This window comes from Notothenia coriiceps, unplaced genomic scaffold, assembly GCF_000735185.1.
Source record: "Notothenia coriiceps isolate Sejong01 unplaced genomic scaffold, NC01 NC01_scaffold00037250, whole genome shotgun sequence".
Classification (NCBI taxonomy): Eukaryota; Metazoa; Chordata; class Actinopteri; order Perciformes; family Nototheniidae; genus Notothenia; species Notothenia coriiceps.
This window is the reverse complement of record NW_011369951.1, coordinates 5,983,632-6,005,356: the sequence shown is the minus strand read 5'-3', so window position 1 is coordinate 6,005,356 and position 21,725 is coordinate 5,983,632. Positions and strand designations below refer to the sequence as shown.

General features: G+C 41.0%; 3 protein-coding genes across 3 annotated transcripts in view; 1 reads left to right on the top strand and 2 right to left on the bottom strand.

Annotated features, from left to right (window-relative positions):
• niban2a (niban apoptosis regulator 2a) overlaps positions 1-17,529 on the top strand; it is a 30,787-nt gene extending 13,258 nt beyond the window's left edge. The window contains exons 6-14 of the mRNA XM_010796078.1: positions 2,100-2,215; positions 5,622-5,726; positions 5,819-5,981; positions 11,621-11,808; positions 13,518-13,673; positions 13,899-14,012; positions 14,560-14,667; positions 14,753-14,864; positions 14,975-17,529. Of these exons, the coding sequence (XP_010794380.1) occupies positions 2,100-2,215; positions 5,622-5,726; positions 5,819-5,981; positions 11,621-11,808; positions 13,518-13,673; positions 13,899-14,012; positions 14,560-14,667; positions 14,753-14,864; positions 14,975-15,864 (1,952 nt within the window). The 3' untranslated portion in view covers positions 15,865-17,529. The remainder of the gene's footprint in view (positions 1-2,099; positions 2,216-5,621; positions 5,727-5,818; positions 5,982-11,620; positions 11,809-13,517; positions 13,674-13,898; positions 14,013-14,559; positions 14,668-14,752; positions 14,865-14,974) is intronic.
• Positions 1-21,725, bottom strand: part of stxbp1a (syntaxin binding protein 1a) — a 682,465-nt gene that overhangs the window by 276,884 nt on the left and 383,856 nt on the right. The gene's annotated exons all lie outside the window — the stretch shown is intronic.
• Positions 16,767-21,725, bottom strand: part of slc31a2 (solute carrier family 31 member 2) — a 7,661-nt gene continuing 2,702 nt past the window's right edge. Inside the window, exons 2-4 of the mRNA XM_010796079.1 lie at positions 20,591-20,657; positions 19,329-19,560; positions 16,767-18,849 (exon numbers count right to left, since the gene is read on the bottom strand). Of these exons, the coding sequence (XP_010794381.1) occupies positions 18,684-18,849; positions 19,329-19,560; positions 20,591-20,657 (465 nt within the window). The 3' untranslated portion in view covers positions 16,767-18,683. The remainder of the gene's footprint in view (positions 18,850-19,328; positions 19,561-20,590; positions 20,658-21,725) is intronic.

Genomic DNA, 21,725 nt, shown 5'->3' with positions numbered 1-21,725 from the left:
AATGTGAAGTGTTTTACAGGCATGGCAAATCCTCAAAAAATAATTTCCTTTTTTCTATTGGCAGCAACAGGAAATGTATCTGCGAGTGAGCGACTAGCTGAGAATGTAGAAGGGCTTTCAGGCATTTCACACTGGAGGCCTGGCCAAGGAAAGGCCCGAAAAGTGTTCACCACAAACACTGAGTAGTGTAGCCCAGTGGTACCCAGCCACCAGGCATCACACACTGGTGCCAGGCCATGGGTAAACACAATGATTCTGAAAAGATTCAATTCTTAAAGCTATTTATTTCAGGGGGCATAGTCTTTTCTTTGTTTCACTTTCTCTTAGTAACATTTACAACAGGATATGGATGTTGAGCCACAGTAAGTCAGTAGTCCATCATCACCCACTTAGCTCCTTGATAAACATGTGCTGTGTTCCTGTTACAGCTGGAAACAACAAACATAGAGAGTAGGAGACTTAAAGTTTGCTTCAAAGCTTTAAAAGAAGGAATTGGGTTTTTCCATTCCTATTGCTTTTACTTCTCATACTTCTGTAAGACAGATATAAACAGGAAGTATAATGTTGCTATGGAGTCAGTAAGTTATCGAATACAACATGCGTTGATCATATCTTTGTTAAAGTGTCTGCAAATTGCAGATTAGCTATTGACAGTTTCTCTGGCCAATGTTACCATGGAAGAACAGATACGCACTTTAGAAGAAAGAGCTGAACACTTAAAGATTCAGACATGGGAAACAATCCAAATACATTTTTGTGAAAACTAGTTTTTTGTTTGTGTCTGCTATACGGATAGTCAACATAAGCCAGCTTGCTGCCAGGTCCCTCACACACTTTTGAATTTGACCTCCAAAGGACGGCTGGTCCTCTGCCAACATGGCAGCTGTCTGCGCCGTTATCTTCCCATTGCGCTTCTAAACTTAGTGTCAAATACATTCTCAGGAAAAAGTGCCAGAACATGAAGCTCAGCCTGTCAGCAAAGAGTTAGTGAGCTGGAGCTGAGACAGCTTCCTGTCTGGCTCTACCTCTCCCCCTGCCTCACTCCTTGGTCACTTCCTGTCTTTGTCAGCCTCATCTGAGTCACAGACGCACAGCCACAGACAAAACAACTTGATGGAGACTCCAGCATTAAGGACACACACATTGATGCGTCTGCATAAAATACCTCACATTATATTCAACAAACTACAGCTGTCACAATACCATGCAGATTTGTGTTTTACAATGTAGCATTATCAGGACCTATTTGCAGCTGTCCTTATTCATAAGATCTTGGTGCTATTGTTGAAGTTGTGTGATATTATTAACCATCATACATGATAGCAAACACCATTTCAATACGGGCTATGAACAGCAAACATACCCTTTAATTACACATCTATGCGTCAGAAGGACTGACTCTTGTTGCCGCATGAGAAAAAGCGTCTGAAGCATCAGTCACTTTTATTTAAAGAAATAATTGCTCTGAAGGACAAGCTGCTAATTATAGGGACGTTTTATTCCACCTGTTTGTGCTCTTTTGTGAGGGATGCAGGACTTTCAGCACTTAGTGTCCCTCAGTGGGGAGGCCTTGACAGATGAGTGATGTATTTTCATCACTAAAACACAGCAACATGAGAAGATCCAACTTCCTAAAAACACACACGTGTTGCCGAATGTTTTGTGAGCTGCTCCTATTGTCCTGTAAGCAGGGAGTGGCAGTAACCAGGGCAACCACATCAAATCACTGCACAACTTCCTGTTTTGAGGGATGACACAACCAGTGCTTATGTTGTCCTATTCTCAAGCTACTGTTACTGAGTGTACTGCAGGTCTAAATTAGACTTTCAGACGTTGTGCAGAAATGACTCAGATACTTAGGAAACCGTTGTTAGTGTAAGAATCAACAGAAAACTATGACAACATATATTGAGTCATTCAGCCATAGTTATTGAGAGCATTCTGAGACCTCACTTCAATGTAAATAAATCATGCAAAAGGCATCTTGCAATGCTGCTATCAAGATTATTTCACTCAACTGCATCTTGTTTTTAAAGAGAGAAGAAGGGGTTTGTGTTTCTGTAACATTACTTAGCATCTGCTCTGCTCTCCCCCAACAGGTCTGTCAGAGGACTGCAGCGTTCAGACACCAGCCTTCACGGACTCTGTGAGACTCTTCAGACAAGCTAAAGGAAACTACGGCACATGGGATATGATGTGCGGAAAGCCCCCACAGGTGAGGATCTCAGATTAATAAAAAAAAAGCTGTTTCCCCCGCTCAGAGGTAGGATCTAAAAATGCTGCATTACTGTAGTACTTCTCAAAACTGGTCAACAAGGGCTGTCACATTTATGTCAGTTAAAAAACAATATACTGTAAACTCTAGGAGCATATACACAAATGTTACAGTGCAGAGGATGTGACCATGGTCTCATACTGGTGATGCCCTCCATCATGATGTCTGTCATCTGTCAGCAAGACGACAACATCCTCATGGTCAGCTGGTCCACGATCAGTGCCTGGCAACAGGAAATAAAACAGTTACTAACGTGCTGCACCCTTTATATATACAATCTATGGCTGCACCTAACAGCATTTTTATTTTTTGCATTACAAATTAAGTTAGCGATTAATAGATTATCAACATATTTATTTATTATAACTGTAGCTTCTACAGATTGCTGTTCGATGCCAGCTTCCAGGTAATGCACAAGAGTAGAAGCACCTGAATGCGACATTCATTTTTGGCCACCTCCTTTTGGAAGGAGAAACCTTCACTTTACTTATTTCCATTTTATCTTGTACTTTTGCTGAACTACATTTCAGAGGCAAATATACATTGTATCCACTGCATTTGTTTATTTATTAAAACACTTGCTACCATGATATCTCTACTGTACTACTCATTTTCACACTATTTTAATTAGTCTAAAATTGGCTCAACTTTGACAAAATACTTCATAAACAAGCTCATGACTAAATTGGTTGGTTGATACATGAATTACATTTTACTGATCATAATTCTTTACTTTTACTCAAGTGCAATTTCAGTTCAGGACTTAAACTTGTAATGGAGAATAGTGTTTCTGCTCTTACTTTAGTAAATAATCTGAGTAATTCTTCCACTACTTCTCAGAAATAACCACCTTTGGACAACTTGACACTGAGTAGTGTTGAAACAGTGTATATTGCATCTCAATTAGCTTATTTGCTGCTGGTGACAGTTCAAAGAGATTTTCAGGAACAAATACAAAACAGTTCCCCATGAGTACCTGTCCAAAGTTCAGTTCATGGCCATAATTCAACATATTGAGAGGCCACAATAATAGTTGACAAACATTGGTAGACATAGATGCATAGCTTTCCAGGGAAAAGGTTTTTCCTAATGTATGCAGCTCAGGAAAACCCTCCATCTACTTCAGGAACACAGACTCTTTCTTCACACTAAAGTACAAGAGTGCACCTACACAAGACCCCACCCCTCAAAATACCCCCTCACACACACGGTTGATGTGGGTCTCCCCTCTGAATGAGTCTCTTTCAGTCTCCTAATAGTGCTTCATAGTTGCTCTGTGTTTAGAGCAACCGTGTTTCCTGCCCATATACAAACTTCTTCCTCCTTCCATAAACTTTATAGGGGCTTAAAAATGTTGAACATTTCTAGATGTAAAAAATAATTTTAACTGGAGCATATGACACTGCTATGAGACATTTTAGCAGAAAATAGAGGGTATTTCAGCCAATACAGTTAGATATTTTTCCATTTTCCAGCATCTCCCTTCCAGACATTCCTGTGGATTTTGTATTCATTATGCGAATAGAGAAGGGGGGGAAATGAGCTTCAGATGACCATTAGAACTGTATAAAGCTATGAGCCTTATGAATCCAGCAGGGAAAGTGAAGCTCAGCTTTTTCAATGGAATTTATATTAAAACAAACAGTCCGAATAAACTATGTGTTCCGTGAAAATGTATATATCAGAGCTTAACAAAATTAAAATGCTCCCGACATAGCTAACATAAAAATGAAAGAAATAAACAGCCAGCTTACATCAATAAAATGGGCCTTTTTCATGGAAGACATTTTCACAAAATTACTTCAGAAGAAAATAGGCTTATGCATTAATTATGGCTATTATTAAATTGTGTTGCATTGAGAAATGCTGTGACATAGTTGCTTAATGGGACTTCTAAGGATAACTGCGCCATTGTTAATGTAATTAGTTTCAATTCAAAATGTCTGCTGTGAAAATAGCCAATTAGGCACACAATTAACATATTTTTAAACACTAACCCAACAGAGAAAAAGCATACAGTAGACTTGCAATATGCTCTAGGTCTAGGATATCATAATTAGCATTATATAGAACATACCCTATTGCTGTTTAACACACAGGAAAACTCCGGCCACCGGCTAGCTTAAAGCTTGTATGAGGTCGTGAAACAACAACAAAAACAACGATATTGGCCGACACAAAATGATGTCGTCCAAAACACAATCCTGGAGCAACATGGTCAAAATGTTAGCGTGTTTACCTAGCAATAAAATGCTAAATTAACAACAATAAAAGGTGACACCACGTGATACAAAATTGCCACAGAGCTTTTTAAACCGAGGAGTAATTGAGCAAACAGAGGGCGGGGCTTCCGGGGTTTAAATAGACCGCAAATGGTATGTCACGTGATAATGTGATGGAAACATGGTATTTCCATCCGACTGTATAAAGGATTGCAACACAATACAATAAAATAAAGTATCCAGTTTAAACAATAAATCATGCAAATATTGAACAACAAAATAAAATATATTGTTGTTTTATAATTGTTTTGTTCACAATTTTTTTTTACAGCTGAGGAAAAAAAAAGAAAAACGTTTGGCAAAATAAGTGCTTTAGGGTTGAATAAGTTCAGTTGTCATGGCATTTGTCATTTTGGGGGCAGCTGTCGAGAAACTGGCACAAAATACAAATAAATAAAGTATAAAATCTCACAGCCACCAATGTTATAATAATACAGAGAAAGTCCTATTTAAAGCTTTCAAACTAACAAACTACAAAATACATATTGTTTGTCAGTTCTTTCTGTTCCTCTGTTTTGGAAAACTACTGTGCTGTTGTCTCGTACAGCAACGTGTTTAAACAAATATTTTGTCAAGCTTAGTTAAAACCTCTGAGCCCTGTGTGTGTGTGTGTGTGTGTGTGTGTGTGTGTGTGTGTGTGTGTGTGTGTGTGTGTGTGTGTGTGTGTGTGTGTGTGTGTGTGTGTGTGTGTGTGTGTGTCAGTTGTGAGGGCAGTGCCAGCCTTCCTGCCTCTCTGTATCCAGCTGTGCATCAATCGCCCCACTGTATCCATGCAGCCACAGGAAAGAGGGGGCTGCGTTTTTTAAAGATGTATTTTTGTTTTTCTTTGGGTGGAGCATATTGGGTGTTTTTGACTTAACTGCTTGTGCAAAAAATCCCAGTTCACACCTAGTTATAATACCTATAATGGTAAAAGTAGGTGGGGCTGACCTTGCAGCGTAAAGGGCCATTAAGTGGGAATAATCCTATGCAATGTTGGGTATTTTCGCCTTTTACACACAAAAATAGGACACTAAATATACAAAAATGTATTAATATTGTCTACATATATTGTATGTTTACAGATTCTTGCTAATCTGGTGATGGAGACCCTCCACCCAGAGCTGAGAAGCCTTATCGGACCTCGTCTGAGGGGGAAGATGCAGCAGAGGCAGCGGCATTGGATGTTGGTGAGTTCCTATCATACTGCACAGTGCACTGCAGACATGTAGGAACACAAGAGAGACTCAAATCGATTGTGTTTCTGAACGCTCCCCTCCAGATCTCTGACGCAGTGTACAAGCAGGTGCTGACTCAGACCAGCTTTCAGTACGACGCGCTGGTGGATTCTTGCGAGGCCCAGAGAGCTCCACTGGACGCCAGACTGCGAACCGACATGGACCAGATGATCACGTCTAAAGAGCACGTCAGCGGCAAGATACGAGGTAACCAAACATCTACATAAAACAGTTATTTCATTGTAAATCAACACCACACTGATATATAGTCATTGAAATGTACTTTTCAACTAAATATAGCCCAGTTTTAACTCACCTTGATGTGGTTTCACCTTGCCTATACAGGGGTGTTCTGAACGGTAAAAAACAACTAACATTGACTTTCTGATGAGAGTACAAGTGATATACTGAACAGAATCACATCTGTAGTTAGTAACAGTATGAGAAGTTATGAACTCCATTGTCACACATGGTTTTATTAAACAAAATAATATCCAGGTAGTACAATTGAGGCAAGCATTGATGCAAGACAGATATAAACGCCATGATTCATCTGTAACGGCATATTGTAGTTGACTTCACTTCCTTACTTTGTTTGCCTACTTACACATGACTCGGTTCACTTGGTGCTCGCTGTGCCGTGTAACTTGATCTTCCCAACCTCAAGTGAACGCTTCATTGTTCGCTTACGGTCTGCCTTAGTGAGACGTAGCTTTGGAAGCGATTACTTTGGTCACTGAATAACGTCAAGGCAAGGCAAGGCAAGGCAAGTTTATTTATATAGCACTTTTCAACACAAGGCAATTCAAAGTGCTTTACAAAAAATGAAAGACATTAAGAAAATGGCATTTAAAATCAGTCATTAAAAAGAAAAGCTAATAAAAGAAATATTAAAAGAAAAAATACATGGATAAAGTTACAGTGCAGTCTAAGATGTGAATAGTTCAAGTGATGACACATTTAAAGATCAGATCATTAACGGATATATTTGTTATTGCATGGTGTTTTTTTAATACTCTCTATGCATTTCCAAATCAAACTGATATTGCCACAGATAAAGCTTACATTATTGATTTGTATCTGCTTTATCCTCTCTAGTATACCAAATCAATGCAGTAGCCTAGTACAGCCAGTAAAAGGGTCTGAATTGAATCATGTGTCTTAAGGAAACTTATTCAGAGAGAATATTTCAAATTAACTCAACTGACCAATAAACTAAACATGCAACCTGTGCCAATGTGCTTTGTGTGCAAACATTGGAGATTAAAAAAATCTGCATTTGTCTTTTGAATTGGCTTAAAAAAAAAAGTTAAAACAGGATTTCCTGGTCAAATTGGCAATTAAATNCTAGTACTACGCACACTCCCCGCCTTATTTTCTAAGAGAAAATGTTCGAAATAAAGACTTTAGGTACAAATAAAACCGTAGGAAGAAATTTTATTTCTAAAACCTGAATCTACCTAATGTTTTACTTCAAATGTACGTCAAATTCTCGTTATGTTTAATTTTTGTCAAGCGGTGTTTCGACTAGAGTAAATAATAAAAGGTTTAATAAAATAATTTTGTTTGACTTCTTTAACACTTTGTACACTTTCATACACTATGGGACTGTACAATCATACTTATGAAACAACCGTAGGGTTTTTCCGTGGCAATGTTATACCTTTTATTTGCTGTATGTGTATGACCGGAATCATTGTTTGGTTCTATACATGTGTGTACATATACGAAAAAAGGGGTAACTGGCACTTTAGTCCGGGATGTAGAATAAAACACATACATGAAGAGGGAGAACACGACATGACTCTAGTTGAACGAAGACGTAGTACTCTATTTTCATCACGTGTACTCTTACAATGTTGCAGGTGAAGTACCGTCCATAACACCCGTTTGAGTATATGGTTTACATAAGTCTATTTTTTTCGACATCCTTTCTTACTCGACGCTCCTATGACGTTACGATAGTTACAGGAGAATGTATCCTCGATAAGATATAGTCGACTTAGTCTTGAACTATAAATGGGTGTAGCAAGAGAGGAGACCGTAAAACACACATCGTACAAGCAAGAAGAAGTCAGAAGTCCATTACAAGTTATTAAAGGTGTAAGATAATGGTTTAAATAGACTGAATATTTGTTCCGTTCATCCTTTCTTTTTATCGACGTTCTCTGAATTACAGGTGTCGTAGTAATGTATCCTCCGATAAGATTATTGTCGGACTGTTTCCTTAGTCTTGACCTTATAATGTGTACAGAAGAGAGTGAGACCTGTAAAACACCGACTCGTAAAGCAAGCAAGAAGTTTCCAGAAGTCCATTACAAGTTAATAAAGGTGGTAAAAGAAATACGGTTAAAATTGAATGAAAATTGTTACGTTGCTGGTAATACAAATTGTGTATGTGACTTATGTGAAAAAATGACCCTAGTTACCTGACTTTTTGTTTACTGTGATAATTGATGTTTTATAAACGTAATATTTCGTTAATATCACTGTCGGCCGCGCATTGGCATGTGGAATCGGTATTCTTCGCTGGTTTTCTTCTCTACAAACTGCCGTATACAGTGGGGTTAGGTAAAAGGCATTGTTTCACCTAAGAAACGACGAGTACAAGTAGCCGTTGCAAAGGAGACGTTGAACGGGAGTCTGAAACGGAGCGGATGCGGAGTCTCTCCATGGAACCACAGCAGGCTACTGTTACATCCCCTGTCGTTGTAACGCCTTTTCTGACATGGCAGCACAGGGGTTAACCGTGTCTCCTCCCTCTCTGCTGGCCAGACTGACGAGCTCAGGTGATAGTTCATCGTGCAAACTCACTCACGCAAACCGGGCATCACTACACACAAATGTGGGTGGGGTCGCTTTGATGCGCAACTAGACCGCAATGTGCACTCTACAGCACGCCCCAAAGTCCATTTAAACTTCAGTCAGAACAAATATCCTGCAGGAGGGGATCTACTTTCTCTAATATCAGGCAAAGAGTGGTGTGAATTGCATAGAGAAGAAATAACTCTGACGGGGCAAAATCTGAGAGATTACAGGGACCAAGCCTATGAAGTCTTCGAATCGTGAGTAGGACGTTCATTTGCACGTCAATCCGTCATCTAGAGTTTTTCGGCGCATCTTTTTCTCGCCAGCCTTCTTGTTTTTGTATCATCATGGCATGGCCGTGCCTCACGCGTGCTTGCTGCATCAACCGCTATTGGACCGAGCTGGACAAAGGGGACATCGCGGTGCCTTTGGTTTTTACCAGATACTCGGATGTGGGCGAGGTGCAGCATCTTCCCCATCACCCGCAGCCGAGGCTGAAGAGGGCCGGGGCCATTGCCATAGAAACCCAGCCTCATTCCGGTGAGCAGGAGCCTGGGAAGGCACCGCCCGCGACGGGTGCCGCAGCGGGAAAAGATGGCTCTGCTGCGTCTGTCATGCGCCAAGACTTCAAGGCCTGGAGAGTTCGCCCCGAGCCCAGCTGTAAACCCAGGAATGAGTTGCAGCGCTCGGTGGCCCCGTTCAACAACGAAACTCAGTACCAGAAGGATTATAAGGCCTGGCCTATAGCGAAGAAGAACGACCACCCCTGGATCCCCAAACCCAGCCCCACCTCCGCAGGGCCAGAGCGAAGCGCAGGGGGCGGAAAACAGGAGCAAGCGGCCCCCGAGGTGGAGAGCGGCGTGGAGAAGAGCGAGATCGAAGAGAAAACACAGGAGAAAGAGTCAAACGAGCCGACGAAGAAGAGCGGAAAGAGGGAAAGGTCAGCAGAGAGACAAACTGTGGCGAAGACGGAGGAGCAGGTTTCTGCAGAAGTGAGCGCCGAGCAGAAGAAAGGCAGAGCGGCTGCAGACGCTCTCAACAGGCAGATAAAGCAGGTGACTTCTAGCAGCTACAGGTAAGGATCAGGCAGCGAGACCTTATCATGTACGCTTATCCTCTTTCACATTTATGAGAGCGTTTCAACTAACCTACGGAATGACTTCCTGTGTGCCAGACCGCTCCTCTGTACATTTAAAGATCAGATCATTAACGGATATATTTGTTATTGCATGGTGTTTTTTTAATACTCTATGCATTTCCAAATCAAACTGATATTGCCACAGATAAAGCTTGCATTATTGATTTGTCTCTGCTTTATCCTCTACCAAATCAATGCAGTAGCCGAGTACAGCCAGTAAAAGGGTCTGAATGTAATCATGTGTCTTAACTTGGTTTATTAGCAGTCTTCCTCTGAATCTAATTAGGGATGCATGATGCTTGCAAACTTAGTTAAGGCTTGCTGCCTTCAGTATGCCCTACTGAAATATTGAAGTTGTCGTACCAGTGCCTTTGTTAAAGGAAACTTATGCAGAGAGAATATTTCAAATTAACTCAACTGACCAATAAACTAAACATGCAACCTGTGCCAATGTGCTTTGTGCGCAAACATTGGAGATTAAAAAAATCTGCATTTGTCTTTTGAATTGGCTTAAAAAAAAAAGTTAAAACAGGATTTCCTGGTCAAATTGGCAATTAAATACTTTCTTAAAAGCAGCGACAAAAAGAAAAGTCTTCAGCCTGGATTTAAAAGTAGTCAGAGTTGCAGCGGACCTGCAGGTTTCTGGGAGTTTGTTCCAGATATTTGGAGAATAATAACTGAACGCTGCTTTTTTTTTATATCACAGTGCTCAAGTTTCCTAGAAGTTCGTTTAGAAATGTGGCTAAAAAAAGGGCTTTCTCTAGCTGTACACTGCATGTTGATTTTACTTTGATAAGCTGACTTTACAACACCACAGCATCCACCCTTTGAGCTATCTATTCACCTTGGCCACAGGGTTCTCACATTTGTCATGTACTGTCACATTGAGGTAAAGTGGCAGAACTGCATTCCATCTGTTACGGCCTAGAGATATTGGACCCCAAAGCAAAAGACTGAGAGAGAGAGATGGTCAAAACAAAAGTTTATTTTAAGCAGAGGCACAGTAAACGGCAGTGGAGGCAGAAAGCTGGCTGGCACGGAGACGTCAGGGACAGGAGGCAAAAATCCAGGCGAAGAGATCTCAGGGACGAGGAGAGCAGTGAGACACACCGGCGGGTCGAACGCAAAGGAATGATCTGGCAGGGAAGTGGCAAGAGGACCGGGCTTTTATGTCAACAGGTGAAGAGTTGAGTGGAAACAGGTGTGCCTCGTCTGCCGCTGGGAGGAGCCAGCAAACTCGCTGTCACACACCAGCCCTGCAGAGGAGAACAGAGAAGGGAGGGGAGAGACAGAAGAAAACACAACAAAACCAAAACTAAACAGAACCATCACACCATCACCTGCAATATACCACTATAGGCCATTTCTGACTCTTCCCAACAGATAAAGCTCGAAACTATGACTCAGCTGCAAGAGGATGCAACTTACGGTTACATGAGGGGAATTACATGAGGGGATTGCGATTCTTAAAGAGAACATATTGTGCTCATTTTGGGGAGGAGAACTTTGGGATTTTAGCCTTTGCAGACCATTTACGTGCACAAAAACCTAAATAACACACTACAGGAAATAAACAACCTCTAAAAGCATAATAGGGCCTCTTTAGTTTAAGCCGTCAATTCTACTTTGTCTGCCTTTTTCAGCACAGACATACACACACATACTTCCAACAAGTGGGTGTGTCCGAGAGTTGGGTTTCCATTGAAAGGACACAAGTGTGTTTACTCAAAGTCATGCATACCAGCCATTTCAACTTGGCAGTCAACGACACATTGTATATTGTAGATTGAATTCCTCTGAAGTAAGAGCCATGCCTCTTTTCTTAATGCTTTGACTTGCTCTTCATCGACTGTAGTGTGTGTTTACAGCAGTTAACCTTGAGTGTGTTCTTTTTCTTCAGCTCTGGTGTTGCCCAAGGCGGAGCAAACACTAAGGGCGAACGTGCAGCCGTACATCAGCTCCATCCTGGAGGCCCTGATGGAGCCCACCAGCCGAGGGTTCTCCGAGGTCAGGGACGTGTTCTTCAGGGAGATGGTGGAGATCAGCAAGAACTCGCTCAACGGAGGGGGCAAAGACAAACTGGGAGACGTGAGTCGTGTTTCACTGACTGCAATAGTTTCTTCCACTCTCTCTTTCTGTTAACTGATGTAAGGTGATAGTTTGATACAGGGGACAACATGGTTCACATTTCCTGTAAAAGATTTTTTTATAACAAAGGTATAGGAAAGGTAATCATAACAATACACTTTATTTATAGTACATTTCATACAGTGAATGCAGGCCTAAGGGCTTTAGAATGAGGTAACATAGACATAGAATAAACATGAAAACAGGGATATAATGCACATGTTGTGTCTCCTTCTGAACTCTTGACCAATCTACATTGTCCCTTTCCATCATTTCGTTTTTCTAAACACCTTTAAGCTGCATAAATCCGTACATCTGCAGAGTTAGTTGTTGATAATTCTCCGTGGGTTAGTCACTATGATCCCCATTCACATTAGTCTGTGATTGGTGTTGAAATAAAAGAAAACTGTGATAAATGAAGCCTAAACAGACACGCTTTTACTTGCATTACCGGAGGTTACTGGGAAAATAAATTCTTGTTTTTATTGGGTGACAGCAAAACGGTTGCTGTTATCCAAAAGAAACAAACCCTTTTTTTTCCACATCAGTTTCCCATGCTGCTTCTTTTTTTTCTCCAGCCGACAGCTTGGGCTGTTTTGCTTCAATAACATTTCTTCTTTCAGACTAGAATGTAGAAAACTTCCCAAATACACATTCATTTATTTATTTTATTAACTTTGTCCCTACATTTACCAAAGGTATTAAATAGTACCTCATTTGCATATTCAAACATCATTTCTTAGAAAACTTGGTATCCAACAAATGATGTTCTTACTATCAATAAACATCTAGGGAATTTCATATTGATATATATTATTTTTTTCCATCATCCTGAGCCAGAAATGTCTTATTCAGTATCACTAATTCACTAAACTTTCCAGTTCCATTCCCAGTTTCTACACAGGGTTTGTTCATACAATATACAAAAATGGCGTGATTTATTTGTATGGCTGTCGTTAGTTTTCATATCCATTATCCAAAATAACCTATAAAACCTATAAATTAAATCTTTAAAAAAAAGAATAATTTACTTATCCAATTTGAAGTTAGAAAAAAATCATGCAGGACTTTTGCATATCATAATAAAATAATCAGATTGTATTTTAAGACTGCATGTTTTTAAAGCCTTGGCCAGTTTAAAGGTGGGGTAGGTAATTCACTTCAGAAACACTTTTTGTTATATTCCATTGAATGCTCTTAACATCCCGATAGCAATTAATAAATTAAATGCTTTGACGATAAATATATACAAATATTTCATCTGTGGAATCCGTGGCGCTGTAAAAAGCTAGTCCAATTATCTGCGTCGGCCCGCGGCAGATAACTGGATGGCCTACCTGCCTGTCAGCCTTCCATCTCGTGCACAAACTTATCTCGTGCCCTCATTCGTTTGTGTGTGTTGGAGGAAGGGCTCTGTAAGGAAGTCTGAAGGAAGGTGCAGATTTTTTTTCGGTTGTGTACTTTCAAATTTTAGCTTACTCGAGCTGGTTTCTCCATTCTTACCTACCCTACCTTTAATGCTTCCCTTGAATTAGAAGTCATGGAAGTGTCCTCAGCTGCCCTCTGTGATAGGAACGATATACTCAACCTCTTTTTGGTTTTGGTCCTATGCCTCCTCCTGTATTAAGCTTGCTCCACCTCCATCACCTTGACCTTCTTCTTCCCCTCAGAACATGGAGAGGCTGTCCATGCTCGCCTTCCACCCGGTGAAGATGCAGAGCTGCTACGAGAAGGTGGAGCAGCTGAACCTGGACGGGCTGCAGCAGAGGTTCGACGTGGCCAGCCCCTCGGTGTTCGTCAGCAGGGCTCAGATCCTCATGAGAGAGGTGAGGAGATACACGTAGTATAATATAATACAAAGAATCAGCATGTAGCGAAGCAGCGTGAGGAAGCCTGAAACACTCCCTTAGTTCTGAGTACAGGACACACACCAGCTACCTCTCTGCAGGGGAGTCTCTACTCACACCTGCTGGGCAAAAAGAGTATCACTATTTTCACAGGTAAATCTGTTTCTTGGGCTATTGGATAACTTACCACTTGTTTTCTTGCAGCAAATGGACAATGCGGTGTACACATTTGAGCAACTGCTCCACCAGTCTTTGGAGACCAAGGGAGAAGAGGACATGTGCAAGACCATGCAGTGCTGCCAGGACAGGGTTCTCAAGGTAAACAGGAGACACTGTTGAGCGGTATATTAGACAAACAGTAACCTCATCAGAGGTTTGCACTGTTTGTGTTGCAGCAGAATATTTATAAAAAAACAGACTTTTGAGTTAAGCTTAGTTCACCCAACAGTTGTTTCTTTTTTGATTTGTGAAACAGGTAGATAAAAAGGGTTTTCCACTTCAAAAATATATATCTTTTGGCAGGATCTTTCATATCGTCTGTATGAAACAAACACTAACTTGGACAAATGATCATGGCAAAGACTTTTTCAAACGTCAGGGAAGAAGGTTTACTATAATATTGCTTTCTCCCATGACCTACTGGGCATCCGTAGTCCTTAGCATTATCTGTTCAAAGTAACTCAAATGAATTCTCTCAGTTCAGCATCTTTTTATACTGTCCATGTATTCTTCTCCAGATAGACTCTGCAGTCTAAGCAGAAGCAAATATTTGAGGATGTGAATTGCTGATGTATATATAATTGATGATTTGAGTAGAAAGACTATAATGAGTCATTTATATGTGTGTTTCTGGTCTTACCCTCAGAAATATGATTACGACAGCAGCACAGTGCGCAAGAAGTTCTTCAGAGAGGCTCTGCTGCAGATCATCATCCCGTACATGCTGAAGCAGCTGTCGCCTGCCTGCTTACCTGTGAGAAGAAGCGAACGTTCAAAGTGTGGAAAGAAACGTATCAATGGTCAATTATAAAAGCTTATCTCCTTTCCTCCTTCCATAGGAGCTGCCTCGCTTCAAAGAGCTTATCTTTGAGGACTTCTCCCGTTTCCTGCTGGTGGAAAATATGTTTGAGGAGTTGGTGCTGCAGTCAGTCTCCAAGGACATCATGATGGGTGAGGGTCAAAAACCAAACTATCTTGAGATGATGGCTGCCGTGGTAGTACATTATCAAGCGTTCTCGTTTACAAAGCAACTAATTCTCTTGTTCCCTCTCTTTGTCCAGCTGTGAAGGAGGCCGCGGTCCAGAGGAGACACAACCTGTACAGAGACAGCATGATTCTGACCAACAGCGACCCCAACCTGCACCTGCTGGGAGAGAGCTCTGCGGTGGACTGGGCTGCCGAATTTGGGGCCGATGAGCCCGAGGTTCCGGCTGGGGGCGACGGCGTTAAAGGAGGGGGTTTTGCGAGCAGGCGCCGGCAGGTGGTCTCCATGATCCAGCTGGACGGGCTGCCTCTGCCCTTCGAGTCCTGCATGGAGGTCCCAGGCGTGGAGCTCATCCCCGAGGAGGACGGCGAGATGTGTGAGGGCGAGGAAGAGGAGGACCTCGGCCCGTCGGAGGACCCCAAATCTCCTGACAGCGTGAATGAAATCAGGGGTCTGATCAACCCGGTGGTGGCGTTGGGGCTTCCGGTTGTAGAGGAGACCAAGAGCGACATCACCAACGGGACGGAGCCAACAACGGGCACCGTGACCCTGGAGGACAGTGTGCAGATGAATGTCACACACGTCACCACCGTGCGAGAGGACGTCCCATTGAAGTCTCCCAGAGATAAGACGTCCCCGCAGACAATTCTCAAGGAGCTGGTGGGAAGAAAGAAGCAGGAAGTGGATACGGAGGAAGCGGCCATCCAGAACGCCATCGAGGAAATCGAGATAGCGGTGCAGGAAGATGACAGCGAAAAGATTGCAGAAGTGTCCACAGCGGAATCAGATAACGAGTCGTCTCCAGCACCACAGGTGGTCACAGACTCGAGCTTGCAGAACGACAGCGGCTTCCAGTCGCAAGCCAATGAGGGGCAGGAAGAAGACGAGCCTCAGCCAATCACAAATGGTCTGAACGGAGAGGACACAATTATTGATCCGATGGATGTGGAAGTTATTTTAGCGTAGGAAGACAATCCTCCGAACAGAACTCTAGAACTGGAGAGTGCATCACATGCAATGGGAGAGAATGAATAGGGACAGTTTGCAAGGTATCAAAGGACTAGTTCACCCCCAAGATAATCATTTGTTTACTCATTAACAAAAAAATATATTAGCATACCTCCATGGGAAGCATAAATCCCAGCTCTTATAGCAACTTTCTTATTTTATTTTTTATTTTGAAGTAGTTTCGCTGTGGTTAAACCTGGTTCCCATTTACTTAAATTCTTTAAGATATTTCTCAGTTTAACTCCTTGTGACGGCCTGCGAGAAAAGCACAATTTTCTTCAAGTACTCAAGGTATACATACATAGTAATTTATAAACAAATGATCATTTTGGGGGACAAATATTCCTTGAAGTTGAAGTGCATTGTTGTTAATATTGCACACTCCACAACCAGCTCTCCCATCCGCCTCTTAACTATATAATATTTGGTGATTGGTTTCTTTCTGTGCAACTTATCGAGTCTCAATGCAGATTTCTTCAAGACACTGCTCGTTTATGCTATGTAAACATGCTAAGGATCCAATACAAGGATCAGGGAAGTGGTAATAAACAACTAACTTATTGATGTTTTCAAGTTATACTACAGGTATTTTTTTCTCTATGTTTTGCTTTCTTATGCACAGCCTCTACCTGGGCAGCAGGGGGTGCTACAATCAACCTTTGGATGTTGTGTGGGGAATTGTTTTTATTATTTTTAAATAATAGTATCTATTTTTATAAAATGTAATTTTCTTATGCAGTTCTTTGAAATATTTTCCTGTATTCACAAATGGCCATTATGTTTCAACACTAAATATTTAGTCAAAAATGATTTGCACTTCCAGAATGGTCTTCGGTTTCCCAAATATTACTGATTTCTTAATTTATAATGACAATCCAGTGGCAATTTTTCTTCAAAGCCAATATTTTCTAATATAAAATGATAATGTTTAACCTGGGGGAAATGGATGAGGTCTCAATTCCTTATCGGAATACAAAAATTATGTAAACCTTTACATATGAAACTTTTAATTCCTGCAAAATGTCATAGAAAAGTTCCTGAAAAAGAATAATTTTATATTGTACAAAGCGTAGGGATATTAGATTCTACAAATATATTGAATACAAGGCCATAAACTTCACGTTGTCCATGCTCTGCTGACCTGCCATGCGTCAACTGATGGCCCTTTTAAGTCAAATGTTCCCATCAGTAACACTCTTCAAAATACATTTCAGTAAAAGCAAGAGGGGGACAAGAAAGGACATTTTTGTAAATAAAGTACAAACATATCATTTAATGTCTTAATTTTTTATTAGAATTAGTACCAAATGACATTTCTTTGCAGGAACATCTTTTAAAAAAATTGCAATTACATATCAATTTATTTTCAAATGAAATTAGGGAAAACTTTTAACTCTCATTTTTATGATTCAGTGACCTGTAATCAAATCACTCACTGTATCAAAGGCACATTTAGAGTTGTTCCTTCCAATGCAACAAACTGTCCATCACCTTCTCCTGTTTATTTATTACAAGTATCCGTCTGTGGTGTGAGCAGCTGTTTGTCTAGTGCCTTTCCCTTCTTGCAATAAACTGTATATACATATACAAATATGGATGAATAAAACTATTTCATCAACTTTATTCTTTATTTTTGTCGGCCAAGTTCTTGCGACAGAAACGCATTGCGGAGAAATGCATTATTATTTTCAACAAACCACTAACTGGAATTAGTCTAAAACTAGTTTAAAAACTCAAACAGTCGGTTTCAGGGTTCTTTTCTTTGCAGCTCAAGGGTTGACAATGATTGCCACCGAACCACATGATCGTCTTTCACGTGAGAGAAGGACCAAGATGACACATTAGAGAAATTTACAAACCGCGATCACAAGATTCAGTTCCTGATTCTTAGCCCTGTCAAAAGCCCTCTGACCTCAATCTCAGCTCCGAGTGCGAGTCTGCGTTTAGGTTTCACTCAAACACACCACAACAAAAGAGAAATCAGTATTCAATACTTCCATGTTAGTTCACACACAAACGTTGCTTTTTCAGCAGTTTAAAACACAAAAGTCATGATGATTTCACCTTGAAGCTTCAGTGGCTGTGTCTTTTCAGCATAGTCAGACCTCTCCTTTAACAACAGTTCAAACATCTCATGTTGTGATAGTTAGAATTTTCTGGAAAATACAGAAGACTGTAGTATCTAGAAAAGTCTGACACTGTTGACCAGAAACAACCGTAATAAGCCACGAGCCTGACTTCCCTTCTTTCAATTGTTGTCGTTCCTCTGCTGTGGAGAATTAAGTCCAATTAAACTCCAATCTCCTCCTAGATGTTTGATGTTCATAAAATGAGCAAGATTACGCCTTAGAAACACATGTTGTATCCCTTTAACATAAAATAAAGCACCTGAAAAACGATACACATATACATATTGTTCCTCTGGTCAAAGACAAATGATATTACTAAGTATGTCCGGTCAAAGTGACCTCTAAAGAACCCTGAGGCCACAGATTAAAGAGGGACAATTAGTTTGTGCATAATATTTTAGTTTCAATATCCAGATGTGTTTCATGCAGCAGTAGTTTGTGTTGGGTTGCTCATCTTATCATTCAGCGTACCAGGAACTCCCCTTGTCCCCATCTAGTGTTCACATTTTCACAAAAAACAACTAAGAAGCGGAACAACACAATTCAAATTAGGTGGTTTCCCCTCAAATATCCAGAGCATATGATCCTCTTAACTCAGGGAAGAAATACAGATAAAATCCACCCTGTGTCTGAAGTCTGTCCATATCATCATTTGTGAACCACGAGAGGGAAGGAGATGAAATACCCGAGGACGGAGCCCACCACGACCCCGAGGAAGATCCAGGTGTTGTAGGACATGACGCACAGCATCAGCATGTACCCCAGAGACACCTGCAGCATGTGGAGGGCCGTCTGGATCGCATGCAGCAGCCATCTGCAGGAGAGAGAGGGATACACCGTGTATAAAACATATATACTGTATGAGGGTAAGTTGCTTAATTCTCATTACCTAAAATGCTGTACTGTATTCATTAGAATAGTTTGAGTTCAGTCTGTCAAGATGGATTTTGCTATTACTGAACTGTACTTATTGTTTTTAGGCTCAACCATTATGGCAGATACGTGACCATTTAACAGAAAGGGAGGACAATGTTCAGTGTCACAGTCACATACATCTATATATAGAAATATATATAGCCTCTGCCAATTAGTGAAGTTGCAATTCATATAGATGTCTGCCATCACTTGAGTTATGGACTAAAACAAATTACATCTAATCAGTTTATTTATGAGTCCATGTGCCATTTATTATATTTCATTCTAAAATAATGTTATATAGCAATAAACTTTCCCTAGCGATACGTTAAGTAAGTGATTCTGATGACTCTGCTATTTGTACTTCAGGACCCTGACCTGTGTGTGGTGTTAGCAGCGGGAGGGTGGGGCTCGATGGGGGTCAGCGAGGACTCGGAGGGGCTGCTCTCCAGCGCCGCGGTGCTGTCGCTGCGGTAGCATGGGGGCGGGGGGGCGTACACAGACTGAGGCTGGGCCAGCTTAGAGCTCCTGCTCAACCACAGCCTCCACACTTTGAGCACCTCGTAGAACACCGTTAGCAGCAGGACCACAAACACCGACAGCACCATCCCTACACACACACACACACACACACACACACACGCTCATTTGATACCATAAGATAATAGCGGTCATATACTTTCTCTTATATATCTGTACATTATATTATTGTGATTTCTTGGCTGTATGGAGAGACTTCCTGGAGTCTCTTGCATCTGAGAAAGCAAATTAGTGTCATTTCTCAAACTGTTAGACATTTTTAAAAAGGGATAATGTGAATAATTTTGGTTAATATTATGGATATATACTGTAGGTAACAGCAGTTACTGACCTGTATGTTGAGAACTCACCCAATAACTAGTTTAACTGGTTTGTTTACTTGACAATATTTGGTATCTAAATCTAAATAAAGGTAGCTTATAATGGTTCATTTCATTAAAAGCACAACCACATGGGTCAAAACATTTAAGAGTGATGCATTGAAAGGCTAGGCGTATTTTGTCAACAAAAAAAAAAGGAGAAGAAAATCCGGTTAACTGTCCTCAGATCGAAGAAAAGCACATTCAAGCAATTCTTTTAGAACTACATTTAAAATATGTGGTGTGATTTTATATGTTGGTAATTTGATGCTGGATGATTTTTTATAATCTAAATATTGGTCTTGGCCTAATACATATTAGGTCAGGCTTTATCATACTGCAGGAGTTTATTATGAAGCAGGTCAAAGTTTGTTTCCAGTGAAACTGATGGGAATCATGACAGCTGCTAACCTCCACAGAGGAAAAGGCTTTTTCAGGAACCTCTTCCCAGCTACCAGGCACGACATCACAGTAAGGTGTAAGTGAAACATTAAAACAGCCTTACTCAAGCTTGCTATGAGTATGAGGTTATATAAAGCTATCCTGATGTCTGTAGGCATAGCATTACAGTTAGCTGGTTCTAAGATGTAAACACTACCGGTAGATGTTAGATCGGTGTGTGTGTGTGTGTGTGTGTGTGTGTGTGTGTGTGTGTGTGTGTGTGTGTGTGTGTGTGTGTGTGTGTGTGTGTGTGTGTGTCCGTCCTATGAAGCAAGACGTTTGTCAGACTCTGCATCTTACCTGCAGGCCCGTGCACATCCCAGAAGTCAAACAGCAGAGTCACGCTGCTCGACCAGCCAAAAGTCATCTAAAGGAAGGAGAGAACATGAAAACCTCTCAACGCTTCACTGGTTATGGTTACGTTTCAAAGCTTCGTTCCAATTCAGAAAAACATATTCACAAACCTTCTTAAAAATATGATCTGAAGGAAGTAGTCTTATCTTATGATTTCCTAGGCAAATATGAGCAAGAAGGGATAAAACATTGTACCCTGATTGAGAAGGTGTGGTTTGCCTCGTTGCTAGGTATGACCCATTCTTTTGAAAAGGTGTGATAAGGCGATCAAATTAAAGAAAACAAGGTGGCACACATCCCTGCACGTTCTGATCTGTAGGATTTCATCCCCCTTTAATCCACTACCTTTAAACTATTCAAATATCCTCCTCTCTACTCTTATAGTTATAGAGTTTCATCACAATGAGCGACTTTGTTCTGGGAATCTTTCTGAATAGGGCCAGGTGTCACAGAAACGCTGACTCAGCCGCTTTCCCACCAAGATCAGTAATGTAAGACTGAGGGCTCCTGCACTGCTCTGTGATCAGTGTTCCTCGGCTTCATCTACTGCTGCAATGACTGAGAGCATCTCACGTTATAATGATTCCTAATACCACACTCAATACCTCCTTTGTTCCACATATCATTGTTGTATTCCTTGAACAAAACAATTATGATCCAGACAAATAGTGTTTCAGCTGATCTTGCTCCACAATCACAACAAAAAAAGCACACTCTGTTGTGGGGCGGACAGACAGAGGAGTGGAGTGTGTGTGTGTGTGTGTGTGTGTGTGTGTGCGTGCATACCCTATGTGCATCCTTGTGGTTTGGAGGTCACAGGATGAGCATTCCATGTAACCAGGATTATAATAACATGGCGTTTATTGAACTATTTTCTGATCTGGGAAATGTGTACCCCTATTTTATTTATAGGGCAGTGTGTTCTCCAGTATCTCAATATAGTGAGTTGTNGTGTGTGTGTGTCTGTGTGTGTGTGTGTGTGTGTGTGTGTGTGTGTGTGTGTGTGTGTGTGTGTGTGTGTGTGTGTGTGTGCGTGCATACCCTATGTGCATCCTTGTGGTTTGGAGGTCACAGGATGAGC